Consider the following 26,444-nt stretch of genomic DNA (forward strand, 5'->3'; position numbering starts at 1 on the left):
TGTGTTTGCTGGGTTGGGGGGCCGGGCAGTGTGGGATGTTGAGTGCTTTTGCTTTATTCTGGTGTACATTAGAGCAGCTAAAATGTTGGTTTATGGTTATAACGCCAGGTTCATTTTTATGGCAGGGAGGAGGGATGGAGTTCGTGACCCCAGTTGGGTTGACATGCCACAGTTCAGCCTGGGGGGCCAGCTGAGTTGAGCCCTTCAAGCGGCCCGGCTCAGCTACCCCAGACCATTACTGTGTCCTGGTGAAGCCCTTCCCTGGGAGGGACTTCAGAGGCCCGGGGTGGCTCCCTTGCCTTCCTGCAGGTGTTACTCTGGTAGAGAGGAGGTGCCCAACCCCAAGGACAATCAGAAAAGCGTGTTGTGTGCAGCAGGTTGCGGGGTGGGGGTCCCTAATGCTGGTGTGTCACTCCCAGGCTTAAGCTACATCCCCTCCTCAGTCCTAGCAGCACGGCCCAGGGCCTAGATTTAACAGTTGTTTCCTCCCCTAAAATTCATCAGCACGTGTGGGTGAGGACCGGACCTCATCCCTTTGCTCCCCTCTCGTCTGTGAAGCCCAGCTGGGTTGTTTCCTCAGGAAGTGCCGGTGGTGGTGCTCAGCCTCCGCTGAGTTGTCTGCTTGGGGTGGGTGGTGTCCGGCTGGAACTCAGGTGTGGGGTGCTGGGGGGCCTGCCTACTCCTTGCTTGGTGATCCTGGACACAGCCCCACCTGCAGGAAACACACAGGCTACTGGGGTGGGGGCCCCAAAGAAGGATCACTTGCCACGTGGCACTTGGAGCAGGGCACCCCTCTGTGTCTGCTCCTCAGCTGCTTCCTCAGAGTTCTGTCCTGGATGCACAGTACACTTTCTGTCCCCTTTAAACTTTACCCATCCTGCAAGCAGCACCGTGAATGTGCTCATCCCACCCTACCAGCCACTGGGCTCTTCACTGGCCCCAAGCCCACTTTCCCTGCAGGTTCCTGGCAACATGGCAGAACAAAGGCCTCCTGGATCTTCCACGTTTCCCTGTTGAGCTACTGTGTGGAGCTGGAAGTAATAGCCCTTAGGCGGCACTCAACAAATCAGTCCCTTTTATCCCACTTCCCCTGGGAGGGTTTCTCCCTCCTCAGGGCCCTCAGGTGGCCTTCAGTGGCTGGGGCAGGGCAGCATGGATGGAGGCGGTATGTAGAAGCATAGAAACAGGAGCTTTATTCTCTAATGCGCATACAGCAAGTTCCTTACACAATCAAGGAAATGGTTTCTCTTTCAGGCTCTTTTATCAAAAGAAAATCCATCCTGCTTAGTCCCACCCTGGGCAGAAGCTGCCCTGAGCAGAGTTCCGGACCCAAAGCAAAAGGCTAATGGGAAGAGGAGCAGACACACACCTTGGAGCCCCCTCAATGCCCAGACACCCTAGGCCAGTTGGGACAGCTGTGAGGGGGTGCAGCACAGAGCAGCACCCCAAGATACCCACACACAGCCACAGAGCCAGCCTGGGAAGACCCAGAGGGATGGGCGGATGGGGTGTGGCCAGGGCCTGGTAGCCAGGACCTCAGTGCTCAGCGTCCATGGCGTCCAGGTACTTGGCTTCAATGATTTGGGGTAGCAGGTTGTAGCTGAGGGGAGGGGGAACAGGCAGGAAGATAAGCACTGGGTCAGGGAGGAACAGGCTGAGGGTAGCCACTCCAGCCCACCGTCTCCCGCCCAGCCGAGTCCCTCCTGCCTGCTGTCCACCCTCCCGTACCGGATGGGGATCATGGCGATCATGATGAGGGGAAAGATCATCTTCATGTAGGGCAGGGTGCTCATGCCAAAGGCACAGAGCAGCAGCAGCTGCAGGACCTGCAGGCCTGTGAAGTAGTGGATCTTCCTCTGGGGCACCCTCCGGATGTAGTGGGTGGGTGGGTATGAGGTCTGTGGGTGGCAGGGGCCAGGTGTGGGCAGGTCTGCAGCCAGATTCCCCCACCCCCACCCCTCACTCTCAGGGCCAGACACTCACTTGGTCCTTGAGCAGCAGGACCATGCGTGCAAACAGCTGGTTGCCGTCGATGGAGGTGAGCGCGATGTAGAGAAAGAGGCCATAGAGCACAGGCTTGGGGATCCACTGTAGCGGGAAGGGCAGCAGCAGGAGGGAGAAGCCCACCAGGATGCTGGCGCCCAGGGTGGTCAACCGCGTCTCCTTCACACTCACAATCCTGCGAGGTTCCAGTGCACTGGGTCACCTCCGGCCTGGTCCACAGGGCCGTGTCCATCCCAGGTCACATGTGCTTCCTGGGCTCTGTGACTTCTGGGCCCTTATCCCACGAGCCATATCCTTCCTTAGGTCATATGTGGCCCAGGGCTACCCCCCACCTCAGGTTCCACGTGACTCTGGTCTCACGTCTCAAGGGGCCACTTTCACACTCACGTCTCATAAATGTGCCCATTCTCCACACGCTCCTCCACCAAAGCTAGTGCCCGCACGTGCAACGGGGAGTGAGGGTAGGCAGCGTGGATCCAGGGCAGCCCAAACAGAGACAGCCCGGTGTTGATGATGGCGACGAGCAGGAGGTCCCAGTGGTAGGCAGTGCCCTTTACCAGCCTGCAGCAGGCAGGGTCACATGTGGACAAAGCCCCGTGGCCCCTGGAGGGCTGGACACATGCTTACCCCTCCCTCCCCAGCCCTGCGAACCTGTTCTCCGGGGCATTAGCCAAGGCAGCCACCAGGTTCTGCTCGATGAAGAAGAGCATGGAGAGGAGGAAGCCGAGGCCCATGGCGCCGCTGACGGCCACCAGGGATAGCGAGTGCATCTCGGCCATCTCGAACAGGCTCTTGCTTGGGTTGTAGCGGAACTTGCCCACTGCAGCCGGGTACAGGCCCCTGCTCAAGCCTTCCTCCCCCACAGAGCGACCCACCCCACCCCACCCCACCCCACGCCTAGTCCCAACTCACTCTTAATCTCCTGGAAGCCGTAGGAAGAGATGAGGGAGAAGGTAAGCACTGAGATGGGCAAGGCACAGTCTGACAGGATCTCACGCATGTAGGGGTGCAGGTAGGGGCTAGGGAGGCAGGTGGGTGTCAGCGTGGCCTGCGGCTTGTGCTCCCTTCCCCTCACCCTGAGGGGGCACCCCTCACCTCTTCTTGAACTGGTAGAGGGTGTAGCTCAGCCAGAGTGTCCCCAGCATGATGAGGAGGCTGAGCACAGCCGTGTCCCGGGCCAGGGGCTCGGGGCCCTGGCTGCCCACTGAAGGCAGCTCTGGTGGGCCGGCCAGGAGGCTGGTGTTGAGGGCAGCGTGGAGGCTGCTGTTGAGGCTGGGGCTGAGGCCCAGCAGGCTCACCGGGGAAGACCTATCTTTGTAGTAGTTCCCGAGGTTGTGGCCACAGTAGTACTTCTGGAAGACTATGGATACAGGCCAACAGGACTCAGCCATCTGGGCTCTGGGAGCCTGGGGCCCAGCAGCTTCCTCCTGGATGTGGGGGTGAAGGAGCCCCGAGGGGAGGAAGGGATTCTGGGGGGAGGAGGGGAGAGAGCTGGCCTTCTGTCAGCCAGGACCCCTTGACCTGCCTGTCTACCCACCACCCCACAGCCTGCCCTTGTCCACTTCTGACAGCGAATCCTGCTTGGCCCAGTGCCTCTGATCCTGCCTAGGGCAGCTCTGTCATCCTCTAGCATGTGGGCCTGCTGCTCTTGGCCAGTCATGGCTCCCAGAGCACCCTGGGCCATGGAAGCAACCTTAGCGCTTGCATGCTTCTTGGCTGCTCTGGGCACAGTCCATAGCCCCTCATCTCAACCCAGCTTCCCCTGCAGCAGGTGGCCGCCAGCAATACACTCACTTTTGACCATGCCCTTGACAGCATCCAGCACGAATGTGATGGAAATGAACAAAGCAATGATCTCCTCCGTTGACCTGCCAGCAGGGGATATGCCTCATAAGATGGGGTGAGTTGTTACTAGGGGGGAGGCTTCCCCGAGCCTCAGCATGGCCCCCTACCTCCTGCCATGAAGAGGACCAGGGTCCCAGGCTTTCCCCTTGGAGCAGTGATATGGTGGGGGCACCCCATCTGCTCTAGGGTTAACAGGGCCTCAGAGGCTGGCATGGAGGCTGACCCAGGCCCCTGGCCTTGGTCTCCCTCCTGCTTGCGAGTCCCAGCAGCTTAGGGAAGGCCCTGTCACCTCTTGAAGAGACTCATGACCAGGCTGAGGTTGAAGAGGGCATAAAGCGTGAGGAAGAAACTGTTCCACAGGCCTGTCCATGCATAGAAGGTACTGAAGTCCAGATCGTAGTCATCACAGATGCCACGGATCACTGCAGGCGGCGGGACAGGAGTGAGCAGTCAGGGCCAGGCTGGGACCAGGGACCTCAGGAAGCATCTCCCCGCTGCCGCCCCCACTGCACCGTGGATGTAGAGGGCCAGGGGTGCGGTCGTCAGCAGCACCACCAGCGGCTGCCCAGAGAAGAGTGCGTACAAGAGGCCTCCGATGCTCTGCCCAGCTATGGTCTTCTGTACATCTGAGGAAGCGGGCCGGTCAGGGAGGAACCGTGGCCCTGGGCTCCACCCGGCATGCCCCACCAGGCTCCAACCCCTCACCAATGGCCCCGTTCGTGTTCTCATCGTTGAGGGACCCAAAAGCGATCGTGGGCAGGAGGCAGGCGAAGTAGAGGAACAGGGTGGTGGTGATGTATTTGCCCACAGCTTTGTTTTTCCCGATAATGCCTAGGAATGGGAGACAGGGCGGAGGGTGTGTTGGGGACACAGGACAGGCCTGGGGCCTCAGCTACAGGCTGAGCTCCAGGAGGGCCACGGGCCACTTACCATCAGTGAAGTCCAGCGGGTACACAGGGAATCTGCGGGCGATGTCTTCCCGGATGCCCCTCCCCATGGGGAGAAAGTCCTTGTGCCGTGGGGGCTGGGAAGAGGACATGAGCCCATCAGCCCTGTGTCCCTGCCCCGTGCTGCCCGCCCAGGCCACCTCTGCCCTGCACCTGCGGGGGTCTGTGGGTGCAGACGGAGCTCATGCTGTAGTCCTTCATGCTGATGCTCGGACAGTGGCTCATTACGGTGAGCAGCTGTCTCTGATGTACCAGGGCCTCCTTGAATTCCTCCTCCGTGCGGGTCTTCAGGAGCTTCTGGCGGAAGGTGATGTCTAAGAACATGGTGGCAAACGTGCGTCCCACCTCCGTCGCAGTCTTGGTGCTTTTCTGGGGATGGGGCAAGAGAATCACATCTGTAGCCACTGTAGAGCGAAGGGTGCCCAGCCCCGGCCTGGCCACTCACGGACAGACATTCCCACACATGTGGCAGGTGCTCTCCCCATGACCTGGGTGTAGTCCCCCAAAGTTCAAGCATAGTGGATCCTGCCACGATTTCCACCAGGTCAGCAGATCACTAGAACTACCATCAACCTAGTATTTTTTTTTTAATAAACTCAGGTATTAAATCTGTGTAATTGTGGATAATGAAATCATGATGATGGAAAAAAATGTTCACCCAGCTACTTTACACTGGTGGCATTTGCACAGTCGGCTGGTTTATGATTTGCAGAGGGGTTCCAGGCCCATCCAGCCTTCTGCCTCTTGCCTGGCCAAGCTCAACCCTGTCCATGAACTCAATGTTCAACCTCTACCACAGCAGCCTGTCTCACCTCCCCAACCTAGGTCCCCTGGGGGCAGCATCCACCCACTCCGTGCTGTCCAAAGCTAGTCCCGGGGCTGCACCGTGCACACTGTGCTTTCTGGTAGCTTTAGAGCAGGCTTGTTCCCCCGAGGAGGAGCCAGGTGTCAGGATGGCTGGTCTGTCTCAAGGCACCAGTCTAGCCACTCAATCCTAGGGATTCTATTCCTTCCAGCTGTTCTGGCCACCTTGTCAGCTGTCACTCCCTCTGACCCATGAGCTGCCCACTGCCCTAAATGCCCTTCCTCTCTAGCCAGCACAGTAACATCTGGAGAGATTCACAGCATGTCTATGAAAGCCCTGGGAGGGACGATCCCGTTAGCACCCCCTTTGCTTAGAGAAAGCCTGGGGAGGGGCCATCTGAAGCTCTGAGTCTACACCAGAGGCAGGGGCAGAATCATCAAGAAGCCAATGGAATCTTAAGCATTAAGGCCCTTCCCAGGCCTAGGGAGGGGCCCTAGCCATTTTCTATTCATGATTTTAAAATCCTTTTCCATAAAAGAAGATTCCCCAAATTGTATAAGTCTCAGCCCCCACAAAAGCGAGATGCCCCTGGCCAGGGGGTAAATGCCCCAGGAAGGAGTAGGGATCTTTGGTCAACAAATCAGCCAACTAGAAGAGTTAGGGTTGGGCAGGCCAAAGAAAGGCCCCTATGTTTGAACAGTAATAATCTTAAAAAGTATCTCTTTTCGGTCAGGAAAGAAATACAACTTTTTGGGCAACTTCTGGGGAAATTAGGGCTTGATGAAGACCTAGCAAGTATGCTTCAAATAAACCCCAGTAGGGCGGAGATGAACAGAGGGGGTGAGAATGTGGCCTTCAGAGGCCAGGACTGTGGTGCCTCCAACACTGGGAGAGATGCCTCCAAGAAGAGGGCAGGGTAACCTGGAACCCTCCTTCCTGGGAAACAGAGCAGCCACCCGAAACCCCTCCTCACCATCTTGGGTGGGGCCAGCACCAGGATGACAAACCGCACCTCACAGGAATTCTCCCCCCAGTTCTGCGGGCGAACCAGGCGGCTGATGCACACATGCCGCTTCAGCAGGGCCTTGGAGGTACAGCTGGCAGGGACAGAGAGGGCACATAGCACACAGTTGCCACCCTTGGGAGCTGGGCCCCCCCTCCCCTAGCCCCCAACTATGACCCCAGTGACCTCTGTTAGGGAGGAAAAAAAAGACCAAAGGGGATGGATTCCTCACTCTCTCTCTCCCCAAACTGAGCGGACCAGCCTCCACAGGGACTGGATGCCTGGCTCCAAGGTGACGTGGGGAGGCCAGTTGTGGCGGCCTGGCAACTCACATGATGCAGAGCCACGACTGCTGGTATTGCACCCCCGTTACTGTGGCAGTGACCCCTTGGATGGTATCTGACAGTAGGTGAACTGCTGACAGAGTGGAGGAACAGGAGGGTCAGATGGCCCCACCTCTCTGACCTCCCACCCAGGCAGAGGGACAGCCCTTACCTTTACCCTCCGTGGGGGCCCCGGCATCAGTGAAAAGCATGGCCATGAGCGGGTCCAAGTTGCAGTCGGGCTCGGTGTTGTGGGAGTCTTGGGCTAAGCGGCACAGCATGGCCCGTAGCACGTCATCCAGGGAGGTGGCTGTCTCGTTCAGGATGATGCTGGCCCGTGCCAAGAAGCCGTCTAGGTCCCGGTGCGCTCGGATCTCTTCCTCAAAGTTCTTTAACTTCAGGTACTGTGGGGACCCCACACACAGAACCACACAGGCCCATAAATAAGAAAGACCTCCTGTCGCTGTCTGGGTCCTTCCTCTGTGGTGGTCCCCGGCTGACCCTGCCCACCAGGACCCGACACCCCCTTCCCGGAGAGAAGACCAGCGTGGCTGGCCCCAGCAGCCGGGCCCTGGGCTAGTGTGAGATCCAGCAGCAGTGTGAGCTTTCTCAGGGAAGCAACCACCTCCACCCCCAGCTAGTGGCCCAGGACCAAATGTCTCCCATCCGGTCGATGGGCCACTCACCTTGCGGGAGGTGTGTAGGAGCCCGTAGCCGCCAGGCGATTCACCCTCTGCTGGAGGAAAGCGGGAGGGCTCAGGGGGCGGCCCCAGCCCTTCAGGTCTCTCTTGGTGGAGCGGGGCCGTATCTGCCCAGTCCCCAGTCCCCTGCGTGCCTCCCCTGACCCGTCCCTGCTACAGCCCCCATACCGGACTGGGTGGGCTGCACCTCGAGGTTGACGTTGACAAAGAAACGGATGCTCTCGCCAGACACAATGGAGGAGTTGACCGTGTCGAAGGCCTCATCCCCCAGGCTCTCCTCACGGGTTTCAGAGGCATCATCCGCGTCACACTTGAGGTAGCCTGGAGCCCCAACCACCACCAAGAGAGACCCCCGCAAGAGGGCCTGGCTACACACAGGACAAAGGGGCTCCAAGCCAAAGGAGCAGGGGTCCCTGGGCTGTCCCACTTGGTGCAATCTCGGTGAGTGGTAAGGGAGGCCTCTAGCAGGCTAGGAAGTAAGCCTCAGCTAGGCCCAATATCTGGTCCTAGCCCAGCCCCCTGAGTATGGCAGCCAGCTGGCACCCCCCACCCAACGGTTTTCTCCAACATTCTTCAGCAGCGGGAACCCTGCACTGTTCTGTGCCACACATATCCTTTAGCTAGAGAAAGAACATGTTCATTCCACAGACACTGAGCCAGGCACATGGTACAATGATGTAGTTAAGACTGACTGGCCCCTGCCTTCTCAGAACCTCCAGGCTGTGGGACCTGGACCTGTCTGGCTCCCCAGAAGCGACTCAAGGAAAGCCAGAGCCCTGCAGTATGCGGACCTCACTGGCACAGGGAGGGCATGTGGGGCAAAGCATCGAGGCTGAGAGACCTTAGTCCAACATCAGACAAGGCCCAGGAAGCAAGACAGCCAGACAAACAGAGCCAGAGACAGAGGTGACAGGACCCCAGAGGAGGCCTCATCTCAGGCCTCCACCCATGGTGGGTGAGGGGCATGTTATGGCACCTTCGGACTCCAGAGCACAGAGCCTGCTGCCCTTCTTTTGGTCTGCCTCTCAGTTCCTGCAACTGCCCCCCAACACAGGCCCCCTCCTATAGGAAGCCTTCCTGATGACATGCAAAAGTTCCAATCTGCCCTGAGTCCTGCTGGGGCTCCCCACAGCCTCTGGGATGACAGCCTGAGCCAGCCCTGCTTCCCCTGGCCCCTCAGGCCCAGTCCCACGCCGCCCATCTCAATCTCTCACTCCTCAGGCCAGGCTGCCAGCACCCCAGGCATGCCAGCTCCTGTCCTCCAAGCTGAGGGCTTCCCTCCCTGGAGGGCCTTCTTCAAGGCTTGACAGACCCTTCCTCCTCTGGCAAGTCCACCTAGGGCCCTCCTTGCCTTACTCTTGGCCCAGCTGACACCTCTTCCTCACTGTCCTGTGGGTCCACTGTGGTCCACCACTTGTGATTCACCCAGGAGCCCTTGTAGCTGAGACCCCCACCAATGCCTGAAAAACACCTGTGCAGGAACAGGGACGGGTCAGCAGCATGCCTCCACCTGCCAGGCAGTGACTCACCCTGACTCACTTCCACTCCCTCCCACTGGTTTCCTCTGCACATCCCAGGCCCTGTTCCCCCAATGTGCTGTGCTCAGCCTGGGCCCTTTCTGGGTAGGAGGCACTAGGCCTCCTCTGTCAAGGCCCTCATGGACTGGTGACCCCTAACTCCAGGTCTGCACTGCACCCAGAGCCCAGAGAAGAACTATTAAGTCAAAAGATGTCATTCCCCTATTTGTCATGGAGCTCATGTCCATGAAAAACACCTTCCTCCCCAATTCTAGACCTGCTTTGCTTAGAATGCTTGGTTCCCCAGCCCCAACCTGTCCCAACCTCCCTTCTGTCACCCCCACCAGCACCCACTATTCCCCGGCATGCCTCTCACACTGTCCCTCTTCTCCCCTATCCTGGGCTCTATCTAGGACCTACCCAGCAGACACTACCAGCTCCCTGCAAGGCTCCTGGGATGCCATGCGTGCCCTATCTCCACCCTATAGCCCAATCACATACCTAACCTGCCCACCAGCAGCCTGGCACATGCAGTCACCATGCTCTGGGGACCCTGGGTAGGAGCACATCACCACTGTGTCCAAGCACTGTCCCACTAAACACCCTTCTGAGGCCAGCTCCCGAATCCGGGCTCAGGAGAGCCAGCCCAGAGATGTGGGGAGGGAGAGAGCCAGGCTGGTGCAAGCAGGGAAAGCTGAGGTGCAGAGAGGTTACAATTCTTTAGAGGGACAATGGCAGCCCCTCCCTCACAGGGCTCAGCGGGGTCTGAGGAATGTGGGCACACACAACACTTAGCCTAAAAGCTGGCCAGACAACCAGAGCATTGTAACAGCAAAACCATGGGCTATCAGATGGTCCACATAGTGCAGGATGGGAGCAGCCTGCCCTCCCAGGACCACAGGACCACCAGAGATCTGCCAGAGTCCAGGGCAGTGTCAGCTGCCCCTCTGACCACATCACAACCTTCTGGAGGGTAGAATCCAAAGGCATCCCAGCCCCAGCAGAGGATCATGAGTACCCAGGTGGATGGACTAGGTCCCCTAGAGACTTTTGACCAAGGAGCTCTCTATATACACACACCCATACCTGAAATGTACTCACCTGCATCCTCAAAGTATCCATTCTGCGACATGATAGAAGAGTTTTCTGCAAGGCAAGCCAAAGAATTGTCACCAGCTCCATGCACCAGCCCCGGACAGTCTCCAGGGCACATCTGCTGCCCACCCCACACACCAACCCTGCTGAGTCTTTCTTACCCTTCCCAGAGACCCTGGGAGAAAAAGGAGCAGGGGACAGTACAAGACAGGGGCTCCTTGAGGAGCCAGAGGAAGCCAGGCCTGTTATTCTTCAGCCCATCTACTAGGGGCTGCCCAGGTGGGAAAGGACCGAGGCAGACGGGGAGATGTTCTCAGCATGTTTTCTCCAGGAGTAATTAACAATACCCAGGGAAGGAAGGAAGGATTCGCTGGTTGCAGGAGTCTGGAAGGAGGAGACCTGTCTGGCCACCTTCCCTGTGGAAGCCGGTCTCCCTCTCTCAAGCCTTCGCTGCCAAGCCCAGTATCTGGGCTGGGGCTCTGCCAGCACATTTCGGCTCTCACTCTCACGTCGGTCCCTGGTGCCATCAACACCCATCACACGTGCAGTTGCCCCCAACCTCACGCGCCAGGGGTCAAACGGGGGCGACCCGGCAACGGCCTCCTGCCCTCAGCACCACCCACTTTCTCCTGGGAGGCGGAGCCGTTGGTCCTCTTGGGAGATGCCGCAGGGTGGGGGGCGGGTGCGGGGGGAGGAAGAGAGCTGTCCGCGCTCTCAGCGCCGGTCCCCGGATGGATGGTCCGGGCTGTTTGTGCCTCGCTGTGCGAGGAAGGAAGCGACAGGAAGGGCCGCGTGCACGAGAGGAAAGCGCCTCCAGACTAAGAGACCCTGGGGGTCGGGGGGCAGGATGCGGACGGACTCCCGGGGCGGGAGCCCGGGCGGCATCCAGAAAGGAGGGGCGGGGTCAGTAAAGCTAGCACCGGAGGCTGCAGGGATGGACAAAGGACGAGGATGACGAGGGTATGGAAGGGTGGAGATGCTACTCCCATGCGGGGCGGTTCAAGTGCACGTAAATAGATGGTCGTACAAACCCCGGGCTGGCCCTCAGGTGTCAGGGCGGCGACGGAGAGACTGCTGCGGCCGCGCAGGGGACCGTCAGAGGCCCAAGGATCCCTAAGAGTGGGCAGGCTGCCGCGCAGCGCCAGGGGCGAGAAGGTGTCGGGTAGAACGTAAAATGAGGCTTTCCGAGGTGGCTGCACGCCCGGCCGCTAAGACCCTGGCGCTCGAGGTGCTAGGGACCCCGCAACTCCGCCCCGCCATTTGCAAGCCCCCCACCCCTCCACCAGCTACCTCGTAGGTTCAAAAACTGTTAAGAGTTTCAAAACGGCGTTAAGTCAAGCGCGCAGTGCCCACGAAGTAGTCCTGGGCTTCCCCCCGCCACCCGCGTACCCACCCGGGCTCCCACTCCCTCGCGGCTGAACTCACCCCGGGCACCCCCGTCCCTGTTGGGAAGCCCCCACGACCCTCTCGCCCACCACGCCGGGGGCCGGTGCAGGCCGGCGGCGTCCGCATTCCCCCCAGCGCCTCGACGGCTCCGCGTCCCAGCTTAGCACGCCTCTGCGACGGAGACCGGACGGCCTTCCAGCCGCAGGCACCCACCGCATGGCTGGAGATGGAACACGCGCCTGGTGGCCGCGGCCATGGCCCCAGCGATCAGCCGCGGGACGGCTGCACACCAGCGCGCACGCCCTGGCTCCTCACCAGGTGCCGCGGGACCCCAACCTCGGCGTCCAAGGCGGGCCGGCGGCTGGAGCCGGTGACACAAGCCTGCGCCGCGCCTGGGTCCTAATGCCGCGCCGACGGTCCTCCCCAGCGCGGCCCGGGCGGGGTCCCGTCCGCCCGCCCCGCGCCCTCACCCGCGCTCCTGTTCAGCCCGGGCGGGTACTGCCGGGAGCCCGCGGCGACTTAGCCAGAACGCGTAGACCGGGCTTCTTCGGGCCCGCGCGCTGAGCGTTAGGGGCTGAGCGGGGCTGCGAAGTTTCCGGGAAGAAGCTCGGTGAGCTCGGAGACCCTCAGAGTTGAGGCAGTGAGGCGGGTCTGGGTAGGGCCTCCCTGCCGTCGGCTTTAAGCTCTTGGCCGGGCCCCCACCTCCTCCTCTCGGCAGGGGGCCTCCGCTGGGCCCAACCCTCGTGGGCCCCGCCCCCTCCATTCATCCCGGCTGCTCGAGCGGTAAATCCTCCTAGTCCCCCTCCAGGAAGCGCGCCCCGACTAACTACACGGGCCGGCGCGCGTTCTCTGGGCTACGCCCTGCCCCGCGGAGCCCGCTGCCCTCCCGGCTCGGCGGCGTCGGGTTTACTGGCAGCGCGCCTCGAGGTTTCTCTCCCGGCCTCGTTGCGCCCTCGGCCTTCTCTTCGGTCAAGGTCTTGGCTTGGGGCTTTTTTCCTTCTCAAGATGGCCCCGCCGCCCGGTTTTCCTTCCCGGACACGAGGGAGCCCGGCCCGGGGACGCGCCTTCTCCGGCGCCTGGTCCTCTGCAAGCAGAGTATGTGTTCGGGGGGAGGGGTGCGGGGTGGGGCGCGAGCTCTCTTGTGTAGGGAGGCGGTGGTGCGCGCGGCCAGGCAAATCCAGCCCATGCGATGAACCCCTGGTCTGACCCTTGGTGGCTTCTCAGCAAATGATCACACAGCCCTCAGGCCCCGGATTGACCCAGGAACTCTCCCCATAACAAAGTGTTAACCCCCCATCCCCTCCACACTGGCCACCAGCCCGAGGAATAGCAGCAATCCCCCCATCTGACCTCCTGTTGGAAAGGAGTTCTCCGCCTCTGTCCCCCAGGCATGGAAGAGGGCAGGCGAAGCAAGCCCAGGGTGAGCCCACCTCTACGGTGGGGGGGGGGGGGGGCTTCCCTGCGGCCCCCAAGGGTTCCTGGTGCGTTGGGGCAGCCCCATGCATAGATCCGGTGAGGCTGACCTGGTTTCCCCTCCCAGCGAGATAAGAGAGCATTAGGAGCAAAGCTCCATGCGGTGCCCTCCTTGGCAGATGAAGGCCTGGGGGTCAGGATGGCTCTGAGAACCCTGCTCCCTACTGCTGCAGAAGATGCTGCAGAACAGACCTGTGGAACTCTGACCACGACTGACTCGGGGCTGGCCACATGCTTCTCTGGTTGTGGTGAGCAGAGCTTGGGTGGAGACATGGGGTCTCCTCCATTCAGGGGTATCCCCTCCACTCAGCCTAGGGACTGTCTCTAGGTCACCGTTTAGGTAGAGCTGCAGCCCATGGCACAGACTCCCCCAGACAGCGGGGTGGGGGATGGAGATTAGAAGGGGAGCTGAAGACAGGCAGGCTGATTGCCCAGGAAGCAAAGTCCCATGTGGGAGGTGCAGGGGCTGGACCCCTGAAAAGACACCCATTTTGCCCTCAGCCCCTCTCATCTCAGAATGCCTAGGCTTCTACATCTGCCTCCCCATGTCATCAGCAGCTCCCAAACACCTGGACATTCCAACCCAGCTGTTCCTGGAAGCCACCGTGGAATGGAGGGGACACCTCTCATCCCCTTACTGCAGCCTCCTCCCTCATCTGAGGCCCTCACCACTGAGCTCACTGAGGAAAGAGGAGCCCACAGTCAAGATCTCCCGCAGTGGTCTATGGACCTGACTCTCACAGAAACTGACACCAACCCCTTCTGACCCCTTCCCCAGTATAGCCTCCTGCGCTCTGCCCCTGTGGTTTCTATTCCCCTGGTTGTCCTGGAGAGAGCCCCTGACCCCCACACCCCTGCTGCAAAGTGAGAAGCTGTTTCCTTTAGTCCTCCCACCCACCACCTGCCCTCTGTGGACCAGAGGCTGAGGGCAAATACAGGTGCTCCAGGTCTCCCTCCCCCCACACTCCCCATCCTACCCCCCCACCCTCCATGCCCCAGTGGGTCCTTACACAGGGGGTTTAGGGACCTGGACATAAACACACACATTCCCTCTCATTCCCATCCTTGAAGTCCCATCCTTGAAGTCTCAGACTTTACTGGGCTGTGGACACAACCTTGAATTCTGGGTTCCAAAAGGCACTTAATGGCTTTCCGAAGTACTTTCAACTGAATTTTCTCCTTTAGCCACTATGCCTATAGATTTTAGAACCTGGAGAAGTAACTCTATAGTATCTCATTAAAAAACAAAAACCAAAATACTCCCTTGAACTCCCCCCTCCAGGTACCACCCATTTCCTCAGCTGCACTTCAGAGCAAATCTCCAAAGAGTTGTCTCTAGTTCTCTGTATCCATGCCCCTCCTACCTCTCTTCCACCGATGCATACCGATCTTTTGTCCCCACTACTCCACTGAAACTGCTCTCAAGATCATCCTGCCTCAGCTTTCTGCCAGCCCCTCCCCCACCCCCTAGCAGCACCCAACACCACCAATCCCTCCTTTTTAAAAAAAATATTTATTTATTTTGGCTGCACCAGGTCTTTGTTGCAGCATGCATGAGGGATCTAGTTCCCCGACCAGGGATCGAACCCAGTCCCCCTGCGTTAGGAGAGCGGGGTCTTACCCACTGGACCGCCAGGGAAGTACCCCTCCTTTTTTCTTGCAACATTTCCTTCTCTCTCTCTCACCTCCTTGGACCTAGGAGTGTTGGCCTGCCCTGGATCTTTCCCTGGATCCATGGCTCTCTACCAGCCACAGCTGGCCACCAGATTTCATGACACCTGTCATTGAGCTCCTGACTTCAACATGACATAGCCTACTTACCCCCTCCCCCTTGCCTGGATGGCTAATAGGGAATTCAGATGATATTCAGGCAAAATAGAGCTCCCGAGTCCACTATCCGCCACCATCCACCTGGCTGCTCTGGACCTGGGAGTCCCCCTGACTCATTCACATCTGATCCATGAGTAAGTTTTGTTGGGTTTACCCTCAAAATAGAGCTCAGTTCTGCCCACTTGCATCCCCAGCCTGGTCCATCATCTGGCCCTCTGACTTGCCCCCACCCACCCAGGGCTCTCTGACTTGCCCCCACCCACCATCCATTCTCCACCTCCAATGGCTTCTCATGGCATTTAGGAAAAAAATAAATAAAAGCAAACTCCCTGCTATGGCCTAGGGGAGTAGGGTTGTGGGGTAGGGGGTGCTGTACAACCTGGCACCTGACTATTTCCCATCTCATCCCAGACCTCCTGCTCCCAGGGGAGCACTGTTCCAGCCATGTGGCTGCTAACAGTTCCTTCAACACAACCGCCCCCCACCTGCCTCCAGGCCTGGAGAGTCTGAGTGCCTGGAAGGTGCGTCCACAGCTCTTATTGTGGCTCAGTTCATCCTTCAGCTCTCAGAGAGGCCTTCCCTGGTCACACCATCTAAAGTAGGTTCCTGTTTTCTTCCATCATAGATCCTCATGGCCCCTAACTCTGCAGCACAGCCTTCTTACTTTACTGCCTGGGCTGTCTCCCAGTCTAGACTGGGATCTCCCTGAGAGCAAGGCTATGGTGTCTTTCACCAGCGCAGCACCGGTGTAGTAGGTGCTCAATAAATCCATGACATATTGAACGCATGACCAACACCTCCATGTACAGTTCCTGGAGGCTTTCAAGCCGTGAAGCCCCCCAGATGACCTCTTCAGCCACCATCCTCCACTCCCACTCAGGTTTTCCAGCCAGATACTCCTGACTCCGTCTGCCTACTTCCTGTCACCTGGACTCTTCAGATGTCCAAGTCCTTGTATTTCTACTTCCAATCTGCCCTCTCCTACTGCCCTCACCTTCCTTGGACCCTTGGCAAGCATGGCTTTCCACACCTTGCAGCCTTAGGCTTTCCCTGGAGTCACAAGCCTCTTGGGGCTCCTTGCTGCCCAGGGCAGGCAGCCTTGACCAGCATTCCCAGCCCCTTAACAGCCCTTCTCCAGCTGCGGCTGTACCGCCCCCTTGCTGTTCCTGGGAGGAGAGATGATATTCCCACACTATCCCTCCAGTGGTGCTGGAGGGGGCTGAGGGAGGGAACAGGGCCTCCACTGGCCTCCCCTCTTTCCTGGGGGACTCCTCCAGGCCCCCTGGGTAGGTGAGAGGAAGACCTTTTGGTGCTCAAATATCACAGCATGAAGCCTTCTCCCAGTTGCCATCTACCCCTACTGAGAGGAAGATCCAGGTTCCTATAAGGGCAGCCAGGAAGGCAAGGAGCCCTGTGGAGGGCCAGAAGGACCTGCTCCCCTCAGGACAATATCCCTCTGTGCCCCCCATACTCAGAGTCAGAATCTAGTGCTAGACAGCAGGCTGTTGAGCAGGAAGGTTCCAGAGCTGCCCCACTGCCCTCATGCCTTCTGACCTGGGTTCCAGTTCCACAGCCCAGCTTCTCAGCCAAGAAACCCCTGGCAGACAGACACCACTAAACACTGACCTACTTTCACTCATCCTGCTCCAGGGTATCCCTATGAGGGGCCAGGAATCTGCATTACCAGCAGAGCTGGCCCCAAACTTCCCCTCCCTCATCTACCCCCAGGCCCCACTTCATTTGAACCCCATCAAAGGCCACCTGAGTCCTTCCAAGTGGTAAGTCCAGGTGGCCTATCACCCTCCTGCCCATCACTGCCCTCCTTAGCCTTTATGTGTACCCCACATCCTCCTTATCCATGGCTCTCATTCTCACTGGTCCCCTGTGTCAAGGAGCTGCCCAAGGTTCTGCTTCGAGCTCACTATTCAGGGCTGACACTGCCTGCCGCCCCACTTCAGCTGTCTTTCAAATGACCACCAGCTCCTCCCAGCTCCTGCAAGGAAGCTGGATGCACAGAAAGGAAAAGTTAGTGGAGAAGGCATATAGGGCAACACCCTCGGGCAAGACGTTCAGCCTCTTTGGGTCTCTGATCCTTTTTATCTATAAAACAAAGAGGTTGAAATTGAGTCTTTTTTTTTTTTTAATTTTTATTGGAGTATAGTTGACTTACAATGTTGTGTTAGTTTCTGCTGTGTAGCAAAGTGAATCGGTTTTACATATATATATACCCACTTTTAAAAATTCTATTCCCATATAGGTCATTACAGAGTATTGAGTAGAGTTCTCTGTGTTATACAGTAGGTTCTTATTAGTTATCTAGAAATAGTTTTTTTAGTTAGAAAATTCCATGAATTTTTGGTTATCAAACCATCTTTCGTCTTCCTGTTGTCCTTATTTTGCTATTATTTGTACATTCACCCAGGCATGAAATTTCAGAGTAAAGATGTAAAGTTTCTTAAAATTTTGAAGCTATGAAGGAAAAAAATTAAACTTGTTTATTGGTATGGGAAAAACAGTAGTAATGGTAGGATAAAATGGAAATATAGTCACACTTTATTTGGTTAGCTTTTTTTTTTTTTTACTGATTTATAATCATTTATTAGTTTGACATAAAATTTGTTGACCCTGATGCAAGTTTTTTAACCAAATTATTTTGGCTAGTCAATTTAGCAATGCTGAGGCCTGGGCAAAACAGGAATAATTTGTGGATAAATTTATTTTTCTTCAAATTTCTGGAGAATGAAACAAAAGAATTTTGGAATTGTTTCAAAATGTTGGGTTTTTTTCCACTTTGGCTTTTTCCACTTCTACCTTGAGGTCATCCCTTTGGCTCTTGTCTAATTAGTCATTTCGTCTTGTCAATTGCTCCTTCAGAATCACTCTCTAGTTGGTCCAGTTCTCACCCCCACCAATGTGGAGTAGCATTACAGTCTACATGATCTTTTTTTTCTTTTGGTTGGGTCATTTCCCTGACCAGGGATTGAACCCGGGCCACAGCAGTGGAAGTGCAGAATCCTAACCATTAGACCACCAGGGAACTCCTGATCCTTCTTTTATTTAGGAAAAAAAAGTATCAAACAGGCTCCCATGGAACACTGGTGTCCCTGGGTATACAGAGGCAGTAGGGAGCCTTTTCTCCATCTTCAGGGGGGCAATTATCTTCGCGAATAGAACATTTTCAAGTTAAAAATTTTCTTCCCTTGTTTAAAAGTCATTGTACTAGAAAAGACTAGCAGAAAGCAAAAAAAATTAAATCAGATAGGTATCTGACTTTAACAGAAGAGCTCAGAAATGGCCTTCAGGTGGATGTGCAATGCTGATCCAGGGGAGCAAACCCCTCTTTGGGAACCCAGCTCCCAAATGATGTTGAAACGCCCTCATATGTGTGCAGTGACCCCTGGCCAGGCCAATCAGAATACTCCTGACCATTGTGACTGATTCAGGGATGAGAATGTGACCCCAGATTTTGGGCCTGCCTTTGGAGAGAGAGGTCGGGTCTTGCCTTTGGGGTGTTGGGGCTGTTGGGTGGCACAGAGGAAGCTTACTACCAGGGGAGAGTGAAGCCATTAAGGATAGAGAGGGGGCTCTGATGACATCTGAGACCAGCTGAACTTGACGCTGGTACCACCCTGGACTCCTCTTAGAGCAACTAAGCCATTCCCTTTCCGTCATGAGCTGGCAGTAGGGCCGTGGTCAGATTTTCTTCGGGCATGACTGTTCCCTAGATTATATGATAGAAATTAATACATCAGCATTTCTCTGTGCTCCTCAGAGACCCTTGTGACTTTCAGCAGCTCCACCTTCTGCTTCAAATCACTTTCCACATGTCTATCCCACCAGGATTCCTTGATTCTGGGACTCTGTCTTGGTCAAGCATGCCCTCAGGGTTCAGTTCAGTAGTCCCCGGCCCCTACTGTGGGCCACTGGTGGGGAGGACCCCTTTCCCCATCCCCGGACTTCTTGGCCTCCAAGTCCTCCTGTCACTCAAAGATCATCCAGTTCTGGAGCTCTTTGCCATTTACTGTCTCCCCCTTCTCTCTGACAATTCTTTGGGGGTAATCCCCAAACCCTGGCGGTTTCTGGGAAGTGCAAGCACAGGAGCTCCTTCAAGGTTCAAGCCCTGTAGGATGGCGCGTGTGGTGGTGTGTCTGGGTGGGGGGGGCGCGTAGCGGGGAGGGAGGGGGCGTGTTGGGAGGCTCTGTGTAAGCCGGTGCTGAGGAGGGTGTATAGTACTGAGGCCAAGACCCCTCCCCCAGTTCTCTCGGCTCCTCGCACGGTTTTGCGATCACATAGAGCCTCCAAACCCAAGACCACCTTCCCAACCATTTGAGGGAGGCTGCCTGTGGAGCCTGCACCCTCGCCCTCGGGCCAGCTCCCAGATCTTCCCAGTGGGTCACTTCCTTCGTCCGGAGGCCCCTGCATTGAGGGTGGGATAGGAAGCAGGGTCTCTGTGGACGCCGGCGGTGCCCCTCCTCAGTCGGCCCTTTTTCCGAAACGACAGAAGCCCCTGCACGGGGTGGGCCCTTGAGAGCTCCGGGGATTCCGGCCGACCTCTCCCTTAGACCGTGTGGTTCCAAGGCCCGCCGGCCTAGGGAGCGCCAGGAGGGGTGCTCGGATCTAACCCGGCGAGGGCAGTAACTCTGCCACCCGGGCCAACTACTGTCCCTTCGCGCCTTGCTCATCCCCCGATTGTAAAGCGGGACCGAGTGGCCACCTGACGGAGCTTTGGCCGGGATTAAACCAAGCTACCAGCCTGTGAAGCAGTGGTTCCTATGGCAGCCTGGCGCAGGCGGGGTGCCCCGCAGGCCAAGCGCCGGGGCTGCGGATGCGGCTTCTCTGGGTGAGGGTGGGAGAGCTTATCTCTGGGGCCCCGGGAGACCCCCGCGCCCACAGCCAGCTTCCTCGAGCCCCTCCTTGGGATCTGGGACTCCCAGAGAGTGCCCACTGCAAGCCACGGTGGTCTCCTCATATGAACTGTATTCTCCATGGCCCCTCAGGGGTCTGGGGAGGGGAGTGGAACTCCCGAGGATCCCTCCTGAGGCAGCCCCAGCAAACAGGCGTCCCGGGGAAAAACTGCGGGGAGGTCCCCAGTCCCAGGGGGAAGGCCACCTCCTGAATCCCCAGGGACACTTCGGGAATACAACAACAGGCAACTACTGGAGGCCCTGCTTGTTCAGTGATAAGTTTATTGGTCCTCAGCATTACATCTCAGTTAACAAGATAAATTCACATACACAACTGCAGGTAAAAAACATGAAAATAATATAAAAATAAATTGAAGGCTACTTTTATATATTTACTGAATTAAGTAGTGTAATAAATACTATAATAAGCAAAAAGCTTCAATCACACAATTGTTTCACTGAAGTTACAGTAGTGTTTGTAAATAGGAGTTTTAAAATTTAAGTTACGAATATTAAAGCACTGAAAAACTAGTATAAAAGTGAATTTTGGCACGTAAGTGAGCTCTTCTGTCATTAGTATTTGACAACCTGGAACAGTGAGGAAGCGATTTCTCACCTACTTTTTGAGGTACAACTATCCATCTAGGTCAGCAACACGGCTGGAATACTTAATAGCTTACAATCTTTGAGTTAACTTTTCCCTTTTGACAAGCCCAAAGAGCAAATCCAGAGCTTATTACTGTGCAAAAAATTTCCAAAATCCTAATAGAATTTAGGAGGGTACTTTTTTTTTGAGACCCACAGGGCCTAGTGTCCAGGCCTCAGGTCACAGCCCCCAGGACTCTGTGGGGCCAACTCCACTCCTTGCCAGTGGCCCCTTCCTAGGGTGATCCCTTTTCTCCAATTTCTGCCTCCTTCCAATCAAAAACAGAAAAATCCCACATCAAAATGTAAAATAACCTATAACTTCAGCGACTTCAACACTATCACACTCACTCGGGGTGATATAAAACTGAAGCTGCTAATAGAAAAGTGGGCAGAAAGCATGTAAGACCCTGGAGGACTTCTGCCTATCCCTAGGAACCTGATGTCTTTGGCTGGATCCCTGGTATCCACTTCTAAGGTCAAAATTTCAAACACAGTGTCATGGCCCTTCCTCTAGAGACAGTCTAAGACCCCACACCTCCACCTGGAGTGTCCAGAGGAATCAAGTGGATATTAATCTTCACATCCAAGACCCAGAGGCCCCAAAGGTTACAGAAGGGGCAGTGTGGGGAGGAAGCATCCTCCCAGCCTCAGTCCTCAAAGAGCTCACACAGCGCACCGCTAGTGTGCCTCTTCACCAGGGGCACAGCAAGTACGCCCCAAGGAATGCCCTTTCGCCAGTGTGCCCTTCACACTCCCAAGCAGGCTGAGGAGTGTCTATGGAAGCCTCAGCCAGCTTTGCCTTTTTGGCTTTGAAACTTAACATTTTGACTTTTTTCAATCACAGTTTCATATTCAAGTTGAGGTAATCACAGTTTCCCCTCTAACAGGAGAGGAATTGGGACAGTGGGGCAAGTTGGTGAGAGAGCATTTCTATGGACAATGGTCAGAAACCAAGACCATCAGGAGGTATAACCCCATGCAGTGTTTAAGACCCACTTTTATGGCGGCTCCGACCCCTCTTTAAAAACTCTTTTGTGCAGCAGCCAGGAAATGGCTCGAGCTCCTAGAAAGAGAGCTTTCATTTAAATGTTCACAGCAACCCACCTGGAGGAGATGGCCTGTCGTCTCCCCCCCGCCACCCTCCCACCCCTGGCTCCCTTTTCTAAGGCTGCTTGAGTTTTTAAAAAGAGCTCGGTAGAGCTAAAGGAAGCTACAGTAACTCATTATTATTTCATCAATTGCACTTAAGATCTCTGTTATTGATTCTGAAGCAGAGGCAGGCCCACTGTGGACCCCAGCCTCTGGCCAGCTAGAAGTGAGGAGCTCCCAGACTGGGGCTCCACACCTGGGCCCTTGTCACCAGCAGCTTTGGGAGCTGGGACTGGAGCACATGGGCCTTTCAGAAGCCTTTCTTCAAGCAAGAGTTCTTATTAAATGGTATTTGGAGTATTGTTCATTTGGCTTCAAATGAAAAATTTTTTTCTAATATAACTACATTTTACTAACAAGCCTTTAACAACTGCTTTACTACTTGCATGCAGGCCTCTGTGTGACAGACCACATGTGCTCCATCGGTTTTCTGTCTCTCCTCTGTGCCAGGATCCTTTCTCAAAAACCCCTCTACATTACTAGAAACTTTGCTGGTTTTGCCTATGTGCTCCTTCCTAAGGCATGCAAAAAAATACGTGAAATTCAGAAAGCATTTACAATCTAGGCAGCTGAGGCGCTGAAGTCCTAAGAGACATCACCTAAGTATCTGTGCCTGCGACCTTCCTCTTCCCCACACTAATTCTGGAGGTCAGGCATGGGATACACTTGAAATTCCCCTCTGCTTTTTAGTCCAGCTGAAAACAAAGCTACTAGAAGGAATTCTAACTTGGATATTGGAAATTCCTGGTCCCCTGGAGCCAAACAAATACAAGGCTAGCAACGATGCTTGGAGACATGAGATTCCTGAAGGTTGGGCTGAAAACCAGGCCTTCCCTGGCAAGACTGAGGGGAGGTATGGGTGCTGAGACTGAACCCCCTTCAAGTGAAGATGCCCCATAAGCGACCAGAACCCTGGGCCCAAGACTATGCAGTTGCAGGACACTGCCCTTAACAGTGAGGCAAAGCGTCACCAAGGAGGCCTGAGCAGCAGTTTTTCTCGTCCCCGAATGAGGTAAACCACAGTGATGACATGAGGAGGCTCAAAACCAGTCCCAAGGGGGGCTGCTTGTGTCAATTCAAAAGCCACATACTTCTGGAAAGCAACAAGTCTTTCCCCTCTGTTTAGTCCGTAAGTGAAATTCCCTCATTTTAGAATAAGCTGCTGATCTCCGCCCAAGCTGTTGGCTCTGTGGGTTGGGACTGACCAGGGCTTGTGCTGTTCCCTCTAGGACTGGGCACAGGGTCAGCAGGGCCCAAGCCTTCAGTGGTAGGGGCCTAAACAGGGAGGCAGGCACTCCACTGGGGTGAAAGGCTCTCCTGGGGTGATGTCTGAGGCCCGAGGCCTGTGGTGGCCTGGGCCCCCAGGCATGGCCACAGTTTAGCAGCCAGAATTCTTTATGTCCCAGCAGTCACTCTGTGCAATCCAAACGCTCCTCCCCACCCTCACACACTGCTGCAACAGCCCAAAGGAAATACTGTTATCAGAGACCCAGAGGTCCTGGACTGCCGGCTGCACACAAAGGGCAGCCCCTGTCTGCTCATCCTCCATGAGGACCCCCCTCCCCCGCCAAATCAGTGGTGCACCGCTGTATAGAGAATAACGACAACATGCACTCAAGCCAGCACACAAAGGCCAAGGAGAACAAAGACAGCCCCTCTAGGGAGAGGCCTCTGGAAAAGCTGAGGTTAAGACACCCCGTTTTAAAACATCCATCTCCAGGGTCTTCTTCCTCTAGGGCTTCTGCTCAAAGAGGTCATGATACTCCTGCTGCTCCAGCTCGCGGTTATACTTCTCGATTTCCCGGTTGGCTTCTTCCACGTAGTCATTCATGAACTGGTCCATGACTGGCACCTCATTAAGGAAGAAGGCCCTGAGCCTGGGGGCCAAGGGAGCTGCCAGGCCAGAGGAATATGTGGACAGATGAAGTAGGGGACACTGAGGTAGTGAGTGCTCAGCCTGCACAGAAGGTACCTGACTGGCTTTTTTAATATACTGGCAGCACCACAGCTGCAAAGAATGTGACAGGGATTGACACAGGGCCCATCATGAGCTCTTAGAACTGAGCCCTTCAGCTTTCACTAGCCCACAGCAGCACCCCATCCACCTTTTCACAAATTAACTACTGTAATCAGACCCAGTCTCCAACTTGTAAATCATGACTCCCTGATGACCACAGGATGTCACCACAGCTGCATTTAAACTACAACCCACAGAGTAACCTCAGCCATCATTGAATGAAGAATAAATGTAATTTTAATGACTCTAAGAGGACAAAATGAAAAGTCAGCCTCTGTGGCTTGCCGTGTATTCCCAAACCCAGCCGGCACCAGGGGCTGGGCTATGATGGCTCTAGCAGATACCCTCTTTACAGCCAGGTTTTCACACACCCCCAGCCTCTCTGCCCCAGATTCCAAGGATACGTGGGTGAAAATCAGTCTTGTCACCAAAGAAGTTGACAAACTGGGTGCCATTATAAAAGTAACCTGCAGGTAGGGGGTCCAGGTGGCGTTTCACCTGTAGGAGAAGAGTCCTGTTAGAATTATCTGACCATTTTCTATCATTCACTCACTCATTAAAAACAAAAACAGGGACTTCCCTGGTGGTCTAGTGGTTAAGGCTCTGCACTTCCACTGCAGGGGGCGTGGGTTTGATCCCTGGTCGGGGAACTAAGATCCTGCATGCTGCGTGGTGTGGCCAAAAAAACCCCAAAAAACCCCCCAAATCAAACAAGCCTATTACCCTAGCAAAATAGCCCACTTTGCGATGTGGAAGGCTAGGTGTGCCAGGGAACTAACACCATCCTCACAGCAGCCATCAAACAATGACTGACGGAGGTCCTCCCACCTTTCAGGGAGGAACTCTGGGATTATTCATGGGACTAAGCCCCAGGTGCCCACAGTGGTACTGGTTTGACAATACACGATTCCCTTCTCTTACTTTCCCATTTTCCTGATAGTGTTTTCTAGAATCACTTCCAAAATAAACTACCTGTGCTCAAATCCTTGTTTAAGGTGTGCTTCTGGGGAAACACACACTGCCTGCCTTCTGAGGTGCCCATGGTGTCCTCACCAGGAACACCCAGAGATGCCCAGGCCCTGGAGTCAGAATAAAGGGGCCCTCCTCAAATCCACATCAGGGGCTCCTGGAGGCCCAGAGTCCTGCCCCACCTGCTCATTACTGGGACTTGTGACACAGCTCATGCTGAGACCTGGATTCTCTGTCCCTTTTAACCTTTGCCCCCAAACCCATCAGGAAAAGGCCTCAGTGGGTATGGGAACTGGGGTAGACCCTGGGAGTCAGCCTGGAGTCTGAGAGGGCTCCTCAAAGGGCCTCTCGTCCTGGCCTCAGGATTTCACAACCTGCCCATGAGCAGCTTCAGGATCTAGAGTTTTTACCTGGGCCCTCGCTGGTTTCGTTTCTCTGTGGTTTATCTAGGACAGAGGAATGGGAGGAAAGGACTTCTGCAGCTGCTTGAACACGGTGACAAAACAGACCTCCACGTCACCTGTTTCTCCCACAGGCACTAGTTCTCCTCAATTTCATAACCACATCACACCAGAGGTCACCCCGCCCTTCTGAGGTTGCAAGGCCAGGTGAGCTGAGGTTTCTCTTTACCCAGCTTCCCTCTGTGGCCTGAGAGAAGCAGGACCTCCAGCATGCCCTACAAACAGCCACCTCACTCAGGAATCCTAAAGATAGAGCTGCGCAAGAACAGCCTTGGGACACCGAGGGGACTTAGGCCTCCAGGGCAGGGTACTCACATGGATGTTCCTGATCTCCTGCTGGGTCAGCATCCCCCTGGTCTTCAGGGCCTTCCTCTGAGGCTTCTGTGCAGAGATGTAAGGAGGCGTCAGTTTCCAAAGAGCTGATGGGTACACGGGAGGGTGAGGGCTCAGGGCTCTGGGGGCCAGTTACATGACTGAGATGCCAGCAGAAGGGGAAGCACAAGCATCGTCATGGACTGGATACAATATCCTGCCTGTCTGCCCCTTGAGAAGACCACTTTCCCACCACAGAGCCTTGCGGGCCAGGGGGGAACAAACGGCAGAAGAGAGACTGATGCATTTGCAAATAGGCATGTTTCTGCCTCTTTGCAGATTCTCAATCCTAAGCCCCACCAGTGACAGACATGCAGACAAAAGAACTGGAGGTCTCACAGTCAAATACCATTTAAGAGTTTATCTAATGAGTCTGAGAAAGACCCAGTCTGCAAGCAGTCATTCCTTAGTATAAAAGACAGGTCCCAACTGAGCATGTACAGAAGACCCAGGCCCCAGCCAACTCTATTTCCAGAGCTCTAGAATAAGCTTAAGCTCAGACTGTGCTAAGAGACTTAGAACCCAAAGCTAGCAGCATATGAGAGGATTTTAACTCCAGTCCGGATTTTTTTTCTTTGTAGTATTGGACTAAAGATGCTTGTGTGGATCTATAGGCAAGCCTCCTCTTCCCCTGTACATCTCTCCAGGGCCTCCAGGCTCACTGCTGTCTATGCTTGGAGTCTTGGTTTGCAAAGGACTCTAGGCATATCTTTGTTGTTTTTCCTTTCTAGAGAGAGAACCAAAGTACAGGAGATGCTGGGCTCAGAAGACAGGAGAGCCTATGAATTAGGTTCAGCTAAGAAGACATTTTTGAGTTTAGAACACTAAGCTGATCCAGGGTCCACATGGAACAACTAAGTTTCACCTAGGTCCTGGTTAAGCCATCTGATAACTCCAGTCTGCCTTGGGAAGCAGGACTGGAAATGGCTTTGAGAACCTGGGCTTGCAGGGTAGGCAGCAAAACAAGTCTGCCTGGAGTTTGCCCCAGGGGCTTC

At 55.5% G+C, this 26,444-nt stretch overlaps 2 protein-coding genes across 14 annotated transcripts in view; both read right to left on the reverse strand.

Annotated features, from left to right (window-relative positions):
* Positions 1–1,170: 1,170 nt before the first annotated feature.
* On the reverse strand, positions 1,171–12,403 carry SLC4A11 (solute carrier family 4 member 11). Of its 12 annotated transcripts, none has more exons than XM_059895956.1 (20): positions 12,097–12,403; positions 10,247–10,291; positions 7,797–7,949; positions 7,614–7,663; positions 7,100–7,331; positions 6,937–7,021; positions 6,575–6,698; positions 4,950–5,165; positions 4,780–4,873; positions 4,555–4,680; positions 4,362–4,475; positions 4,139–4,271; positions 3,799–3,872; positions 3,100–3,364; positions 2,917–3,023; positions 2,656–2,824; positions 2,392–2,565; positions 1,984–2,179; positions 1,729–1,898; positions 1,171–1,600 (listed from the first exon to the last, which is right to left on the reverse strand). In XM_059895956.1, the coding sequence occupies exons 2-20, from the start codon at positions 10,275–10,277 to the stop codon at positions 1,537–1,539; spliced, it is 2,577 nt and encodes an 858-aa protein (XP_059751939.1). In that variant the 5' UTR covers positions 10,278–10,291; positions 12,097–12,403; the 3' UTR covers positions 1,171–1,536. The 12 variants fall into 12 exon arrangements, with proteins under 12 accessions (XP_059751939.1, XP_059751941.1, XP_059751938.1 ...); XM_059895958.1 differs by lacking the exon at positions 12,097–12,403 and adding an exon at positions 11,942–12,079; XM_059895955.1 differs by lacking the exon at positions 12,097–12,403 and adding an exon at positions 11,840–11,930 and having other exon boundaries at positions 6,937–7,018; positions 7,614–7,660.
* A 7,734-nt stretch (positions 12,404–20,137) lies between these two features.
* The window catches only part of DNAAF9 (dynein axonemal assembly factor 9), a 148,483-nt gene continuing 142,176 nt past the window's right edge, over positions 20,138–26,444 (reverse strand). The window contains exons 35-37 of one of the 2 annotated variants that reach the window (XM_059898974.1): positions 25,393–25,458; positions 24,052–24,145; positions 20,138–23,475 (exon numbers count right to left, since the gene is read on the reverse strand). In XM_059898974.1, coding sequence (XP_059754957.1) covers positions 23,363–23,475; positions 24,052–24,145; positions 25,393–25,458 — 273 coding nt within the window. In that variant the 3' untranslated portion in view covers positions 20,138–23,362. The remainder of the gene's footprint in view (positions 23,476–24,051; positions 24,146–25,392; positions 25,459–26,444) is intronic. The other variant, XM_059898973.1, reaches the window with a different exon arrangement.

The sequence above is a fragment of the Balaenoptera ricei genome, chromosome 15 (genome assembly GCF_028023285.1).
Source record: "Balaenoptera ricei isolate mBalRic1 chromosome 15, mBalRic1.hap2, whole genome shotgun sequence".
Classification (NCBI taxonomy): Eukaryota; Metazoa; Chordata; class Mammalia; order Artiodactyla; family Balaenopteridae; genus Balaenoptera; species Balaenoptera ricei.